Below are 17,739 nucleotides of genomic sequence, written 5' to 3' on the forward strand. Positions count from 1 at the left end.
AGCAGTTCAGATAGCTCTATGGGCTATGTCTATGTTCATGACATTTCTTGCACAAAATCATTCTTAGATAAAGAGATTTTAGTCAGTTCTATTCTGACTATTTTGCCATTTTAAGGCATCTTAACACTTTAAATCCAAATAAGCTGCTGCTGGCTACGGCCCCCAACTCAACCTTTACACTTGCACGTGAAAATAGTTGCAAGCAGATGCACAATTATACTAACATGCAGCTTTGAAAAGCAGAAGTGAAGCCTCCTGCACAACCAACAAGAATGTAGCAAGTGGTCTTTGGATGGCAAGTCAACAAGAAAACACTCGTCTTTTCCAGGAGCTATTGCAGTAAAACCAGTTGACCAAACATGCTGGAACTCTGGTTGGGTTGCTAGGTAACGGGCGGAACTTTGCTGGGGTTGCTAGGTAACAGGCAGTGCCTGCTGATTGGTGATGTTACATTTGGAAAGGTTTTTGAAACCAAAAAGCATTAAGTTATTTACAAAAAAACAGCTTATCTGTTTCAAGTGCTTCAGTTGAGAAGTACAAAGATGTGCAAAATGTGAATTTTGCATAATGGGTCACCTTTAAAAGTTTTATTACTTTATTTTTTCAATTATTATGTGAAACATAACCAATTTACTTTGCTTTGTAATTTTTTATTTATTACTTTTTGATTTTGATTTATTTCTGTGATCATTGTGGGGACCAACAATGTAGTCCATGAGTGTAAATGGCTCCCGCTGCGTTTATCTGCGTCTGCATGTGGAGCCTAATGCATACGTTGTGTGTGTGAGAGAAAATCCATAATAAATTAAAATCTGTTCTCCAAGTTAGTTTTTTTGCAATCATTGATGAGTGTTTTAAAATTGTTCCACCCTGGAAAAACAGAAACCCAGATAACTCACTGAAAGACCCAATTTAATAACCCAAATCTCCTCGATGAATTATCAGTGAACTTCTGACCCCGACTGTATGCTGAACAAATACAACCAGAGGGTTTCTGGTGTTTTTTAATGGCTTAATGAGCAAAATGTCTTGAAATCCATGTTTTCTGAGGCAGTTTGACGGAGAATGTCGGCCTCACTCTCTGATTTCTGCTGCCAAGTCCATCAATGACCTGCTAACAGACGGATGACTCCAACACACAGACACAGATGCCTCCAGGCAGACTCGAACATATGGAAACTGTTTGTTTTTAAAGAAAATTTACATTTGTGGGCTTCCCTACAGCTGAATATTAATCTGGTTTTAAACATGATAGTTTTCAATGTATTCATCAGACTGCTGCTGTACATCTGAGCCGACTGAGGGAAATTAGTTTGAGGGAATGTAAAAAATGCAGGAGCTTCAGGAGAAAGTTTTTGCTAAAAATTAACTCTACTGGGATGCAATTGCACAAATATTCACATCTCGCGTTAGCAAATGAGGTTCTTCATGAGAAAACATTACATCTGCTGACGAACGGCGAGGCGCTCACTCAGTTTAAAGTTACTTGTAAATTAGTTTTCTCCTATTTCAAGTCTAAACAGATATTTGCACTAGAAACTAGAACAAAAATACTTGGTAAGATTTTGTGTTTTTGCAGTGTGGGAAATCATATCATCGGATTGTAACCATGGCAACACAACAATAAAACAAAGATTATTATTTGTACGTCTATAAAGTAAACTTGCTCTTAAATCTTAAACAACTGTTTTCCCTTTAAAATATTTTTTTTTTGTTTTGCTTATGATTTGGGCCGGCTCGGTACCTGCTGGAATTTGCTGATCAGGAGGTTTTGCTTTAGACGAGTGGGAGTTTACCGCTGCATTTTTATGTTGCTATTAAATAAAAGCCGAACTCCCTCTGCAAGGTGCAAATATTTGACTTTCCATTTGAGCCTAATTAAAGACAAACATTTGCAACAAAAACAACAAATTAATTTCAGAACAATGTTGCTGCAATTACTTTGACTCTGTTGACATTTATGCTGCATTCACATCAAACGCGATTGAAGCGTCAGGCCTGTGTGGTTTACATTTAAAATCTATGTGGACGCGTATCAAATGGGTCAAAATCTCCCCAGACCGGCGTAGGGACACGCCGTTGCTCTCTGTTGCCGATCTTTTTGCACAATTACGGATGAAACAGATGTGGCATTAAACCATCATGTAGCTTCTGCAATCATAATGGAGCCTCAGATGTCTTTCCTGGACTTAGTGTTCAGTTTCTATTGGATAAACAATAGAAACTGACAGGACACAGGACACTCTGATTGGTTGACATTCCACGCTGAACGGCGAAAGTTCAGATTTTCCAACTCCAGCGTCGATCGCTCGAAATGCTTCAATCACGCCGCGGCGCACGTCCACATAGACTTTGTGTGTAAACCAGACGCTCCTGAAGCTCAAATCGTGTTTGGTGTGAACGCATCATAAGACCGCCCTCCTGGCTCCAATTGGTTGATTCTGACAGGGAGCGGTCTGCAGATGGCAGTAGGACCACGCAGACTATCTGTCTCACCTTGTTCTGTCAGGTAATAGTGACAGTTTTAATAAATATGTAGGAAGCATATTTATGAAAATTATAAAGTGCAGCTTTAATCATTGATCAGTTAATCAATGATCAGCAGCACAATCCACTGCTTTTTTCTTACCTTTTCTTGTATTTGTAGCATAACGTCGTGAATAAAAGCTGCACTTTATGAGTTGGAGACTCTGTTTACCTCTGGTGAACTGACTGCATGGATAAAATCCGCCCGACTCGGCCCTCTGGTTCTGCTGAGATGCTTGATGAAGCCAACCTTTCTGTGCTGGGCAGACGTTGCCCTCAGACAGATGAATTCTCTCCTTCATTTCTGACTTCGCTTCTCTTTATGCTGTTGACTTTAGCGTATGTTTTTCATTCCTGCTCCGTGATTCAGGCCTGTGCCATAGATCTCTGCAGATGTTTTGTACTAATAAAGAGAAACTGATTTGCTGTACATCATCCGTACCGTCTTTTCTTTGAAGAGGAGAATGATTAACGCCGGTGTTGCGGTCCTGTCAGAACTCCAGTGAGGTGGACTGGCCTCAGATTCATGTCTCACAGTATTTTCCTCTGACCTGAAAGGGGGAAAGTCTTTCCTTTCTGTGTAGCGTGCTGGTGGAATACAAAACCGCTCAGCGGGGAGTAAAGTTTCCGCTTATTTTAGAATCGTTTTTAAAAGCTTGCTGTCAGGTTAATATGAAAAGGCGGGAACTTACTTTAATAAAGTTGTAAAGAAGATGGACAGCTAAAGGCTTTCATTAAAGGTCTGTTATTCTTTCTGATGGATGACTTGGTGAGAAAAAGACATGTCAGGGGTTTGGGATGATGCCTGGGCACAAAGATGTTTGAATTGTCTCATATATTTTAGATTAAAAAACCTGGGTCATTTTACAGATACCAAAAAACATTAGATTATTGCTAAAAACCAGAGGTGGGCAGAGTACCCAAAATGTATAATCAAGTAAAAGTAGCTCTACCTCAACATAGTTTTACTCAAGTAAAAGTAAAAAGTAGCCGTCCAAGAAATTACTCGAGTAAAAAGAATAAAAAAGCATTTAGTAAAAAGTTTACTCAAGTACTGAGTAACTGGTCAAATGATCAAACATCTGACATTTAAAAATGACAAAATAAGATGAACCAAAATATAAAGTCAAGTGGAAATTTTGGTATTTTAAGGACAAAAATGACAATAATTCACAAAAGTTACCACAAAAAAACCCAAAACAAAATCAGGCAAAATAAAATGTTTCCAAATCAGTTTCTTTCAGTAAAAAACTTTTGAAACTTTTTTTATGTTATTTGTTCTACTAAAATAATAATAATAATAAAAACGTTTGAAACTTTATCAAAAACTGCAGGTTTGTGTCTGGTGAATTTTTTATTAAAACATGATTCATTTTCATTCAGTGGGCAGAAAATCTTGAAATTTTACTCAAGAGTAGAAAAACTTCATAATAAAATTACTAAAGTAAAAGTAAAAAGTACAGTGTAGTAAAAATAGTCATAAAAGTACAATTTTTCAAAAAAAAGTTACTTAAGTAAATGTAACTGCATAAAAATATCGAGATACTTCCCAACTCTGCTAAAAACTGGCTGGTTGTTATTTTTTAGCAGTAGAAACCCAAACAGAAGTACAAAACCATTAAAAATGTGAATTTTGCATAACATCCCCTTTAAAGCTCTTTAAAGGGGATGTTTACACTTAAGTCTTCAATTTTGTCTAACGTGACTCCATACACCGGTCTGCTTGGACAGCAGGACATTTTTGGCAGCGCTGCCAAAAACAACAATCCGGCGTCCATCATGACACAGTTGCAAAGGGTCGATACCGGACCCTGTTACCAAGCAACCCTGGCTTCAGATCCTTCTGCGTCATAAATGTGGAGGCTGCAGTCGCTGTGACAGTAAACATCCTGTTGGATGAATCATTTCACAAACCGCAACGCTACACGTCGTTCACATCTTTCTGTTGGAGCGATAAAGAAGCTAAAACGTTCTCGGAGCACAAGAATGCCAAAATAAAAAATGCAAAGGCATCAAATTGTTTACGAAGTGGACATTATTGCCCGAGAACATTGAAAGTGATTGACTTGGAAGAAGTGGTAAAAGAAATTAAGTCTCAAACGGCAACAGGACATCCTGAACTTAATGAGGTCATGGAGTTTTTTGGAAAACGATGATTCAGTTTTAAATTTCATGTTATAAAAAGAACAAAATCCAGTCAATTTCTATGTTTTTCAGATTGTCTTAAAATACTTTTTTTCTTCTATTTACTTCTCATAACTTCCTGACTGCTGGAGGACAGTTTGTTCAGTCAGTTTGCTAAAAGGAGTGGATGACACAACAATGACCAAGGCTCTTCAAAACATGCTTCTCAGTCTTGATTTTATTTAATTTCTAAAATAAAAGTATTTTTTTCCAACCACCACACTGTGAAAAAAATCCCCAAAACAAAACATCTCTAGTTTACTGTGAAATACCAGCAGCTGTGGTTGCCAGAATTTTACCGTATAAATACGGTAAAACTTTCATTGTTGCATGAAATCTAACAATGAAGTCACTTTTACACAAACCGGTAATTTACTGTATTTACAATGCGGCCAATTTTACCCTATTTACTATCTAAATACGGTAAAATGTTGTATTTACCGGGTTTTGCCGTATTTTATACTATAAAATTCTGCCAGTATTTTACCTGTTTACTGTTTTTATTTTATTTCCCTTCTTAGATTAGAAATATGTAAAGAGTTTAGTGAAGGAAACGGGCATCTCTGATCGGTTTGACTGTGTCTGAGTTGCCGTGACGACTGGGAACATTTTATCTCCCCAGATTATCGAATCTCCTGCGATGGAGACGCAGCAGCCACAAGTTCAGCTCAGTTCGACTCGTGACGCTTCGTTCTGAGAAAATTCTGCATATTTGCTTTATATTACTTTGTTTTCTGATATATTTCGCTTAAATTTTTCCTCATCTTTTAAACTCACCCAGCAGGATCTCATGAAAGGGTTGATTGAAGACAGTGAAACCAACAAACAGAAAAACACAATTTTATCGCCTTTAACGACAAACAGAGCTGGGAATGTTTTCCTTTACAGAAACAGAACGGTTTAGAGTTGGTTGGTGGTGAGTTGAGGTCTTTCTTTGAGGGGTTTCTTCAGTATGTCTGTCTTTAGCTCAGCATATTTTACCAACTGATGTGCTAAATTTACAGTTTAAATGTACATAAATATTCTGTACTATAATCCATCAAAGGATTGTTATTTGACCAACTCTGGGTTCATCACACATTCAAAGAAGAGGAGAATCTCAACTTTTGTCAAAATAATGATTAATTTTTCATTAACTTGGATGAACCGTAGATTAAGAGGATTAAATTTCAACTATGATAAATATTCTACATCCTCTTAAGACGTCATTTCATTTCTTTTGAACATTCAAAACATTATTTACCATTTATTCAAAGTTTTCTTGTCTCTCTGAAGTTTAAAGAAAGAGTTTTGCATCCTAGAAACCTGTAATGTTGAGGGAAGAATAAGAAAAACTGATTCAAAGTCTCCAAACACAATGACTTCTGCACCAGAAAACCGCTAAGTAGAAGAATCAGAACTCCTTACCTCAGTTATTTTCTTTGGATCACTCTGAAACCAAATTGAATTTGAAGGAAAACCTGATTTTAAAGAAACAGAGAGATGATCAGCATGTAAGAGGTGCAATAAAACAATAAAAGTAGCAAGGTATATGATGCAGATAAAACCTTTTTGGGAATCAGAATAAGGTTGGTCACATTTGGTTACGACTTGGTTCTGACTCTCTCAGGGTGCATTCACACCAGCTCTGTTTAGTCCACTTTAATCCAAGTCAAAGAGAAACTCTGGTCCGTCTACAAACCTCGGTCTCGGTTCAGTTGAAGTGAACTCTGGTGTGGTTCGAATGCATATGCGAACGCCAAGTGGACCAGAGACCGCTCCAAGAGCAGTTGTAGGATTACTCTTTTGTCTTTTTACCAAAGACAAAAGAGTAATCCTACAACCGCTAAAATCTGGTGTTACTCCATTTTTGTCTACATTTTGTGAAGAAGGAAGTTGCGCTCAGTGTCTTCTTCAGAGGTTTTTGTCGTTTTTTCTTGGTGCAGCACCCCCAGAGGCGAGGAGGAGAACAAGTTTTTTGAAAGAGTTTGCATTGTTTGACACAGTGCAGTGTGAAAGTGAACCGTAGCTGCTGAAAATGCAACAAATGCTGCAATTTTGGTCCCAAATCAAACCGAGTCTACTGGATTATCAGGTGTGAAAACATCCTTGATGGATGGATGGATGGATGGATGGATGGATGGATGGATGGATGGATGGATGGATGGGTGGGTGGGTCGGTGGATGGGTGGGTGGGTCGTGTTTGGTTTCGCTGCATCCTTTAAGTGTTGCTCAGGCTTTCTGTTTTGCTCTGTGATTGTTGACAGATGTGGAGAAGTTATTGTGGGTCAGGCGGTAAGGCCATCAAGTGTCAGAACGTCACAGTTGGAGATCATTAAAAAAGGCATCTGTTTGTTGCTGCGTTCGGTTTCTCATGCATCTCCCACTTTGTAAAAAAACAAAAAAAGGACACCTGCTTGGACTGAAGGCTGTTTGTGAGTTTTGATCCAAACCAAAAGACAAAATTTTCTCCCTGCAGTGGCGATGAAACAAATAGATGAAAATAACGTTTCCCGGCGCAAACGATCCCAGCTCTCGCTCACAAACGTGTGTCAACCTGCAGAAACACGGCTTTCTGCATGGACTCGCTCTGACGCAAAATAATCAACTGTATCCGAGAAGAACTGATCAAACCGGCTGCAAAGTGACTGGAAATGAGGAACAGTTTGGGAGGTCTGAATTATCCAGAATCCATGCACTTCCAGACACGCAGCTGTGACGATCCAACATTCCTGCCCTGGATCATGTTTGCTTCATCTTTTGAGATGTTTTTGTTCTCCGTGTATTAAAAGGTTTCCAGATGGCTTCACAAGCTGCTTTCATCGCAGGTTGAGAGCATTTCATGAACTCCTGAAAAATATCTGAGATGCTTCAGTCTCGGGAATCCAACCTGGAGGAACCACGATGTTCTGATGTTGGCAGCAACGGGGGTTTAACTGGTTGAAGCTCCGACCAGTTAAACCTCTGACCCTCCAGTGTGGAGGTAAAGATTATTCAACAATGATGACCAACAAGATTATCAACAAGTTACAATGTTATCATAGATGGATGCATGGAAGATTATAAATTGTGACAAAGTTTCAAATAAATGCCTAAAATTTTTTATTTAGATCAACAAAAAAATAGGTTTGTAAACAATTAAAATATCAAAAACAGAAAAACTAAATAATAAAAAGAATGCGCACCAAAAATATTTAACCGGTTAAAGACTAATATTAAATTAAACTAAATGCTAATCGTGATAAAGACGTTGAAACAATAAATAAATGTATAATAATGTTTGAGAAATATTAAAACTCAACAGAAATTGAAAATATCAGCAGAAATCAGGGTGCAAATAAAATAGGAAGGATTCATTAAATTAAAAATAAAAGCTATAAAAATGTTAAAAAAAAAAAGAAATTAGGAAAATAAAAAAATGTAATTAATTACAAAATTTAAAAAAATATATACATTGAAAAAGGAGTTTTACAACCAAACATAAAATGAATAAATAAGACAAAATATTAGGAAAATATTTATGCATAAAAATGAATATGTGTGAAGTTTTTGGTGCAATAATTTAAGTATGAAATTTAAAAATAAAAATAAAAATAATAAACTATTTGGAAAAAATGTAAGTATAAGAAAAAGTGAAAAACATTTGTAAGATTAATAAAATATAAACTAAATGAGGATAAGAAAAGACAATTTGACAAAGAAAAAGAGGCATTAAAACCAAGCGGTCCAGGCTTAAACGCAGCTGTGTTCTTTCTTTAACTGATCAGATTAAGATATTCTGGCTTAAATAGAAACTTCAGATGCTTTAATAAACTGATTTATCTGGAAGAGAAGAGCATATTGAGTCTGCCGATACAAAACAGTTTGACATGTTTTCTCCTTAAAGTCAAATACGCTGAGAGCAAATTAAGACTCACCTGCTGCCTCTCTGTCATCGTCCATCTTTGTTTTTTCCACCTGGAACCGTTTCAGAAATTAACCCAAAGTTTCTCTGCGGCTCTTCCACCTTAAAGTTCCTCGATTGAGCCGTTGCCATGTTTCACATGTTTGCAGAGCGAATGTGTTGCTCTCCCGGCAGCGGGTTGGATTGAGCTGCAGCTTTGGTCATCGATCTTCACGGGGAAAGATTTGAGCCCAAAAACAATTCCTTCACTTAAACATCAGGAATCTCCTGCTGCAGGAGCAGGTCAGCTTTTAGCAAGCGTTGCATAATTTAGTGGAACTGATTGGATTGTTTACGTTCCCCCCTTTCACCTTTTGTGTGTCTGCCTGCTGTGAAACTTTCAGCTTTCTGACTGCAGGAGTGTGCTTTACATATACACTTTAGCACCTGCTCTGGGATGTTTCTGGCAGAAAGATTCATGAATTGGACTTTTCCCTGCAGATTGACTCTGGTTCATGTTGCTCAAGCTGTTTCTAAACGTTTCTTCTGATGTGGATCAATACATTTTCTCTACGGCACAGATCAATGAACATGCTGCACTGATTTACAGGGCTATCGCTTTAAATTTGTTGTGTAAACGCACAGCTAAAGGTGTACAAAATGCCCCCAAAAAATTTACAAAAGAAAAAAACAAAATGAAAAATAAACAGCAAATATGGAAGACTGTAAACTAATCGGAAAGCTAACAAGTAACATTTCAGCAAGACATGGGAGCTTGTTTTAAGGAATAAATTCCTTAATATTGATTAAAAAATACTAGATTCACTGCCACATTATCTCACTTCTAGTAGACATTTATTCAATATGAAATTATCAGCCAGTGGAACTAGAACCTTTTGATCAATATTAAGGAATTATTGACTTAAAATAAGCTCTTGTATATTTTTGAAAAGTTAGTTGTAAGTTGTTTTGTGTTTTTTCAGCCTGCTAAGACATTTGCACCAGTAGCCAGAGTAAAAATACTGGCTAGGATTTTGGTTGTTGCAGTGTCTTTAGCTTTCTTCTTAGTATAATTTACTAGATGTACTTGAATTCATGGCGTTTAAATTTCTCTCTGCAAATTGTTATGAGGATTTTTTAGAATAAATCTTACTCTTAAGTGTTTCCAGCAAACAGCGTTTAGTGAATATCAGTTAGGGCTGAACATTTGTGTTTGAAATGATCTCACCCTCATTTATTTTTTGTTTTTAGCGGATGCTGGCTTATGAAAAATGAACAAATGAAAGTGAAGTAGATTAATGGCGTGTATTCAGTTTAATCTCTGTTGAACTGAGTTTTAAAGTGAGACATCCTTTGGGACACACACGCTTAGCAGCAGCACACTTGTTTTGATAAACGACCCAACTTTGGCTCTCGTTGGCGCCTCGAGGTCGTTTTCATCCTGAGCAACAGCAGCTATTAGCACAAATTGATATCTGATCCAGCAGTGGTTCCAATCAGAGCCGTCTGACTCGGTCCCAAAGTGTTGATAGGGAAAGAAACCCCCAAGGTTACATTTGAGTGACAGTTTCCGAGTTTCTGACACAGTCGCCTGTGGAGATTGTCCCACAGATTAGCTTAATAATGCAGCGCGCCATCTGGAAGCCATCTCCTATGGATACAGTTTAGCAGATAAATAGTCCTCCCACCGTTTCCAATTTACAAGTTCAGCATGAGGAAAAGAAACTTCGTCACCGGGTTTCTTTCCTCCCATTATGTCTGACTCGCAGTTGCTGAGACGGCGATTTTGTTTTCTCACAGCATATAATACCAGAAATGTAATTAAGCTGTTATTTAGAACAAAATGTGAAACTCTTGCTAAGTATTTCGTGTTTATTTTTGATTACTGTGGCTTATAGGAAGCAGAGTAGGATAGTAACAAGTTACATTTACTTGAGTAACTTTTTTAAAAATCTATATTTTTATTAGTTCTTTTACTACGCTGTACTTTTTACTTTTACTTGAGTAATTTCACTATGAAATATTTCTACTCTTACTTGAATAAAATGTCTGGATTTTTTACCCCCTGAATGAAAAACAAACATGTTTTAACCAAAAATTCACCAGACACACACAGCTGCAGTTTTTCTTAAAGTTTCATAAGTTTTATATTTAAAAAAGTGATTGGAAAAAAAATATTTTTGGCAGATTTTGTTATTTTTTGTTATTTATATGAATTATTGTCATTTAGATCCTTAGAATACCAAAATCTCCTCTTAACTTTATATTTTGGTCCATCTTGTTTTGTAATTTTTAAATCTTATATGATTGATAATTTGATCAGTACTTGATCAGACCAAAACTTGACCAAAACCTTTTTTTTCTTGAGTAATTTCTAGGATGGACACTTTTTACTTTTACTACAATAAAAGCATAACTTATATGTTGAAGTAGTGCTATTCTTACTTGATTACAACTCAGATATAAGCAAGATATATCTGTCGCAATAAGCAATAAAACAGCTAATTGCATGACAAATTAAAAGAAGTTCAATAATTTCCATTTGCATGACATTTTTTCTTGTGTCTGTACCGTTTTTACTACCAGAGATCGGATGATAAAAGTCTTCAGTCTGGTGATTTGGTCTCAACTGGCCTCTTTTTCAAAACAATTTTGCTTACAAAAACTTCATAATTAATTGCATTTTTTGTATTTTGGTTGCTTAATTAATCTATTTTGGCTTTTTAACATGTTTTCCAGTGTTAAAGGTTCTTTAGAAAAAGAAGTGTATTAATTGTGTAAGTGTAAGATTAAGTGTATTAATCTTTTAGAGGATGTGCTCCCAATATTATACCATTACTGTAATATTACTGGAAAATGGTCTGAAAATATTATTTTATCAAATCAACAATATTATCTTTATTGTACCAAATTACATTAAAGGTGCAGTATGTAACTTACATAATAAATGTTTTTATTAAAACTGTCACCATATTGTGATAGTTTATGATACAAATAATCTGTGAAAAAAAATCAATCTCCTCCATCTTCTTCTTGAGCTACTATTGCTGTTTGAAGAAATGCATCCAAAACAACCAATCAGAGCCAGGGGAGGGTCATAGCGCTGTCAATCAAGCTCATTAATTGGGTGATTTCTGAAGGAAACGGTGGATTTTGGAGGAGAAATAGTGATGCACACCACAGAAATGCAGACTGATTAGTAGGCACTGAGTCTACAAGCCCACATAATGTTGACTTGTGAAGCCCTGCTTTTCATTATGTGGCTGGAAAGTTGGGTTTAATTTGTTTTCCTCTGCGTGATGAGCTGATCTGAAGAAATGCTTCTGTTGAGCAACTGTTGTGTTAAAATAACAAGACATCACACCACGTTAGCAGAAAAGCAAATCAATACAACTGATTTTGCATTTGTTGCAGAAACTCTATCAATAAGGAGACGCAAGGAACGGAAATCGGCAGATTTATCAGAGCCAGAATGTCGGTTCCATAAATCATCCGTGAAAATTCAAAATATGATAATCCTAGCGGCCAGTGGTCAGTTAAAGAGGCTCAGCGTCCCGGGTTGGCCTCGGTGTGAGCTCTGAGGTATGCAGGGTGCATTCACGTCTGTCAAGGTTTTTTCAGGTAGAGCTGCACCAAACTTCACACTAGTTATGGGCATTTATTGTTTTTATCTTTATTGTGAATATTTCTTATTTAATCCTGATCATGTTGTCATGAATCGTACATTTTACAGTTTTCTCCCCCTGTTGGCTCCGTGAGAGCATCGATAAATATTGATAAAGTCCAATCATGTCTGAATTCAGTAGTCTGTGATTTTAGAAAAATCCCAGCTTCATGACTTTCTTCTCACTGACAGAGTTCGTCCAGTTTTTCCATCCTGCTAAAACCTGAGTTTTAGCAGGTTGTTAAGTCATGAAAAGTGTGGCGGCGGCTCCGTCCAGACTGAGCAAGAATCGATTAAACGTTAACTGCAGTATAAAGAATGAAAAAAGGCCATTTGCTGAAAAAACAGCATGTTCAGAGCCAAACCTGTACAAAGAATAAAAGCATTTCACATTTATGAAGAAAAATTAAACCTTTCACTGAAAATACCAACTCAAAGTGAAACTTTTAGCTTCACCTGTTTTAAATTCTGCAGAAAATGTCCCATTAAGCATCTTTTGTTATCTAATTATTAATTGGATAATCCCAAAAAAAAACAATGGTTTAGCTCTACACTGTATTAAGTCAAGCAGAGAGGCTGAGCTCTTCACATGATTATGTCAGAAGTATTTTTCACTTATGGAATGCTATGTTGCTGCAATTTAGGCAATAAAATGTTTTTCTTGTTTAAAAAAGTATTTTAATTGTTAATTTGTATTTTTAATATTGTATAAAATAAATTTTCTATCATTAAATTAAAAAAAAATTCAAAATGTACTTGAATATACATATGTAGGTGAAAAACTTATCACAATATTAGTGTTTCATATCAAGCGATATCAATAATTGTCTATCGATAATTATTAATTAGTTTGTTTTAAATATTTAAAATTCTGCCAAACTTTTCCTGTTTCATCCAGTTTTCACTCCATGCTGTTTATTTCTAGGAAACCTTAAACTGCTGCTGCGCAAGTTACTCAACAAGTTATTGCTAGGTAACCAAAGAGTGAGTGAGTTGCTAGGTAACCAAAGAGTGAGTGAGTTGCTAGGTAACCAAAGAGTGAGTGAGTCAGTTAGTTGATTCCATCCGTTGATGCGTTTTATTTCAGTAATAGTTTTGTGTTGTTTTTTTCCAGCATTGTGCATTTTATCTTTTTTGATTTGTGTATTTAGAGGTTAAAACCAATCAATCAATAAATAAAATCAGCCGTCTTTCATTGCTGTCTCAGTCCCCAAACATGAGATCTGTAGAAAAGCGGAAGACAGGAAGAGTTTAGGACACTGGTGATGCTCAAGCATCTGTTTCAGAGATAACCACACAAATCCAGGGATGAGTGTGGATAAGTTATCCTCCTGGCCTGCATACCTGCTCTGCAGCTCACAATAACTCCCTCTAATGCTTCTCTGAAATAATAACTGCACAATTACTCCCCTCGCCTCATCCCCCAAATTAACCCAAAGAGAGCTGGTGTGTTTTCCATATGCTGCTCGTTATCTGGATGTTTTATCACGTTTGAGGACGTTGCAGATGATGGAGAATGTGGTGGAGATTATCTTGACTGAAATCTTTCCAACCAAAGACGGGAGAAATGATGCTTCCTGTAAGTCCAGCAGTCGCCACTACCAAGCTGGAGACAGAAAATATATCGCGGTTTGCTTTGCTAATGGATTGTGGAGGGGAAATGTAAAGATGTTTATGTTCAAAACAACACAGAGGGCAAAAGTCATTGTCAAAGATGGTGTTTTTTTGAAGTGGGGTTATGAGGAGCGCCTATGATCAGGCAGTATCTTATCTACAACAGACAGCAGTTGTTGAAAACAGTTTGAAGAAGAAGAAGAAGAAGTATTGTGGTTAGTTTTCTGGCCGTTTACTAATCTTCAAAAAGCCTGACCTGCCGATTCAGATTTTGGTCAATACCATTTTTTTTGTCTGAATTTAGCAAGAAAGTTGCTGAGTTGACAGCAGTAGGTTGATTAGCTCACCTGGTTCCCATCTTATTTTCCTCCCCGCCTCTATATGTAATTTGTTTGTTTTTTTTATTGCTCATTGTTGCATTTTCCTTGTTTTTTTCTTGTGTCACTAACATTGAAACACTGCAGGCCATAACTGTAAGAGACTGGGAAACATTATCCGAAACATATTTTTATTTTTAACAAATATAAAACGTGTGCTTCAAAAATATTTGTTTGGCTTATTCAAACAAGACCAGATTGTCTAATTTGAAAATATTTCTGTTTTGGTCCTCGGACTGTCATTTGTTAAAGTAGAGTCTGAATTATTCACACTTTTGATTAATAATTTTATGAAATATGAACAATATTTTTTGTTTTTGTAAATTATTTCCATATAATCTCGAATGAAGAAAAGCATACGACACATTTAGGGCAGAAATTATTAATTAAATTAATTACTGAAATAATCGTCAACTGACTTAATGATTTTATTAATTGCTAACTGCAGTATACAGGAAAAATGCAGTAGTAATTAGTCCAAAACTGTACAAAAAATATATTAATTTTGCCTTTTGTCTGTAAATATGCTTTACATAAAACTCCTCAAGAGGCAGTTTTGGCTTCACTCAGATAAAAGTATGTTGGGCAATAAAATGTTTTTCTTGTTTAAAAAGGGGGATTTACTTATTTGTTTATTTGCTTTTTATTTCCAACACTTTATAAGGTTGTTTATGGTGTTGAATGAAAAATCTGTAAAATGTGCTATTTTTTCATACAATTAATTGTCAGAATAATCGATTACTAAAATAATAATTAAGTTGCAGCCCTGCTTCCTAGTTATCTTTCTTTCTCTGTGACGATTTCTGGACTTTAATCAAGTAAGAGTAAAAAAGTATTTGGTAAAACGTCTACTCGTTCTGAGTAACTGATCAAATTATCAGTCATTTGCACTAACTGGATCATCTCAAGGTGAGATGAAACATAACAGCAGCTCCTTTAACACCACATTGCACATGTCTGGATTAAATCTTAGCTCAGACTGTGATTAAACTCCAGCCGTTAAATCAGGATGTTGGCGGCATCAGCTGCACAGGTCGTACATTCAATCTTGTCCTCCGTCTGTCCCGTCTCTTGCAGGCCTGTTTCTAATGGCTCCCGTTCTGATGGCTTCCACGCCCGCCAGCATGTGCACGCCCCTCAAGACGCTCAACGACAGCCTGAGCCACAGGCGGCGGTACATGGTAAGACGAGGCGACGTAAAAATGGACTGGAACCGATCCTGAAGTGATGAGTGTGACTGAAATCCTTTATCTGTTAACGGTTTCCTCTAAAATGGTGTTGGGATGCAAAACAGTTCAAAACCCTCCAACTTTACTGCATGTGAGAAAGGATTCAAGTAGTTAAAAGAAGCAATAAAAACGGTTTAAAACGTTAAAACAACTAGCAAGTTCACCGCAAAAACACAAAGTCTTAAGTATTTTTGTCTAGTTTTTAGATAGATAGATAGCATTTATTGTCATTGAACAGAATTCAACGAAATTTCCATTGCAGCTCCCGTGCAAAAGGTCAAATATATACAGTAAAAATAAGCAAACACACAATAATAATAATAACAATATATACAACTAAATTAACTAAAGGCACTCAACCACACCAAAGAAGTAGCAGCAGGTCCAATTATGGCAAAGTACAGATGATGTGACAGTGCAAAGGAGAGATGGCTAAAGTATCCAAAAATTGTACAAGTAAGAGTAGCACTACTTCAGCATATTTTACTGAAGTAAAAAGTAGCCATCCAAGAAATTACTAAAGTTAGAGTAAAAAAATTATTTGGTAAAAAGTCTACTTAAGTACTGAATATCTGATCAAATTATCAATCATTTATTATTTAAAAATTACATAATCAGATGGACCAAAGTATAAAGTTAAGTGGACATTTTGGTATTTTAAGGACCAAAATAACAATAATTCATATAAATAACAAAGAATAACAAAATCAGACAAAAGAAAATTTTTCCAAATCAGTTTCTTTCAATAAAAAACTTATGAAACTTTAACAAACGCTGCAGGTGTGTGTCTGTGTCTGGTGAATGTTTGGTTAAAACATGTTTGTTTTTCATTCATTTACTCAAGTAAGAGTAGAAATACTTCATAATAAAATTACTGAAGAAAAAGTAAAAAGTACAGCGTATTTAAAATACTAAATTTCCCCCCAAAAAGTTACTCAAGTAAATGTAATTGAGTAAATGTAACTAATCATACCCAACTCTGGTTTCTAGTGCTTTGTAAATTTAAAACACAACAAAACTAACTTTTAAGTAACTTTTCAACAAGATATGGGAGCTTGTTTTAAGTGAATAATAAAATTAATAGTTGTGCTTGAAGATTTTTTCACTTATAAAAAAACATTTTTCTACAAGTGAAATAATCTGCCAGTAGAACTAATCATTCTTATCAATATTCAAGAATTACTGACTTAAAATAAGCTCCTGTATTTTGCCCAAAAGTTACTTGTGAGTTTTGTATTAATTAAAGTGTAATAAGACATTTGAACTAGAAACTAAACAAAAGATACTTGGCGTTCACACAAAGAGCAGGTTGCAAGATGCTCAAGGTGTTTCCAGCAATCGTAAACTTGAAGCTTTTTAGTCAAGCAGCACCATAATCTGAAGTTTGCTAAACATTTACGTTTCTGAAACTTTTCTCCTTTTGATTTAATGACAGATATTTTAAAGGGAGTTAAAAGAATTTTATCTGAACTTGTGGTTAGTTTTTATGCGTCTCTCTCCATTTCTCTGTTACAGAAGCACAACTTTCCCGTCAACTATGCCATCCGAGTTCATCACGAGGAAATCTTTAAGCTGTCAAATATCAGCAAAATGGTATGAATCAAGATTTTTAGAGTTTCACCGCAGAGTTCAGTTTGGTGCCGAGTGTGGTTGTATCGGAGCACATGCAGGACATTCAGTTCTACAAATTTACTGCCCTGTTCGAATGTCTGGACTTTGCTCCAAAGATAAGTCTGACAAATGAATGTTGTGCTGGGGGTACGGTTTCATGCCTCTTAATTTTGAGATTTCTAAATGAAATATTAGTGGAAATGTATTGTTTTAATATGCCAACTGTACCCTGTTCTCAGAAATTAAAGGTGGAAGGACTGGATGAGCTGGTTCTCCAGAGGCTGTGGTTTCAAGTCAACCAAGGCGTCTTAAAAAAGGTATGTTTCCATTTATACAGAGAGAATGTTTATATAGGCATTGAAAAACTTCGAACATTTAGCAAATATCTGCCAATGCTAACAGGACAGAGACAGTTAGAATCCGTTTCTGTCCCTCTGTTTTCTACAGAGACAAAGTCAAGTCAGGTCAAGTTTATTTTTCTGGAACGTTTCAGAAACAAGTCAGTTCAAAGTGCTTCACATGATAAAAACAACACAGTAACCAGGTATGTTGGGAACAGCAAGCAAGCAAAAATATCACATTCTGTCAAATTTCATCACCAAAATTATCAAGAGTAATCCTCATCAAATATTGAAGACCAGGATTAATCAATGTTCCAGTTATTATGAATCA

General features: G+C 36.0%; 1 protein-coding gene across 1 annotated transcript in view; it reads left to right on the forward strand.

Annotated features, from left to right (window-relative positions):
• il34 (interleukin 34) overlaps positions 1-17,739 on the forward strand; it is a 56,575-nt gene that overhangs the window by 24,579 nt on the left and 14,257 nt on the right. The window contains exons 3-5 of the mRNA XM_032581028.1: positions 15,305-15,408; positions 16,972-17,049; positions 17,307-17,384. Of these exons, the coding sequence (XP_032436919.1) occupies positions 15,305-15,408; positions 16,972-17,049; positions 17,307-17,384 (260 nt within the window). The remainder of the gene's footprint in view (positions 1-15,304; positions 15,409-16,971; positions 17,050-17,306; positions 17,385-17,739) is intronic.

The sequence above is a fragment of the Xiphophorus hellerii genome, chromosome 2 (genome assembly GCF_003331165.1).
Source record: "Xiphophorus hellerii strain 12219 chromosome 2, Xiphophorus_hellerii-4.1, whole genome shotgun sequence".
Taxonomy (NCBI): Eukaryota; Metazoa; Chordata; class Actinopteri; order Cyprinodontiformes; family Poeciliidae; genus Xiphophorus; species Xiphophorus hellerii.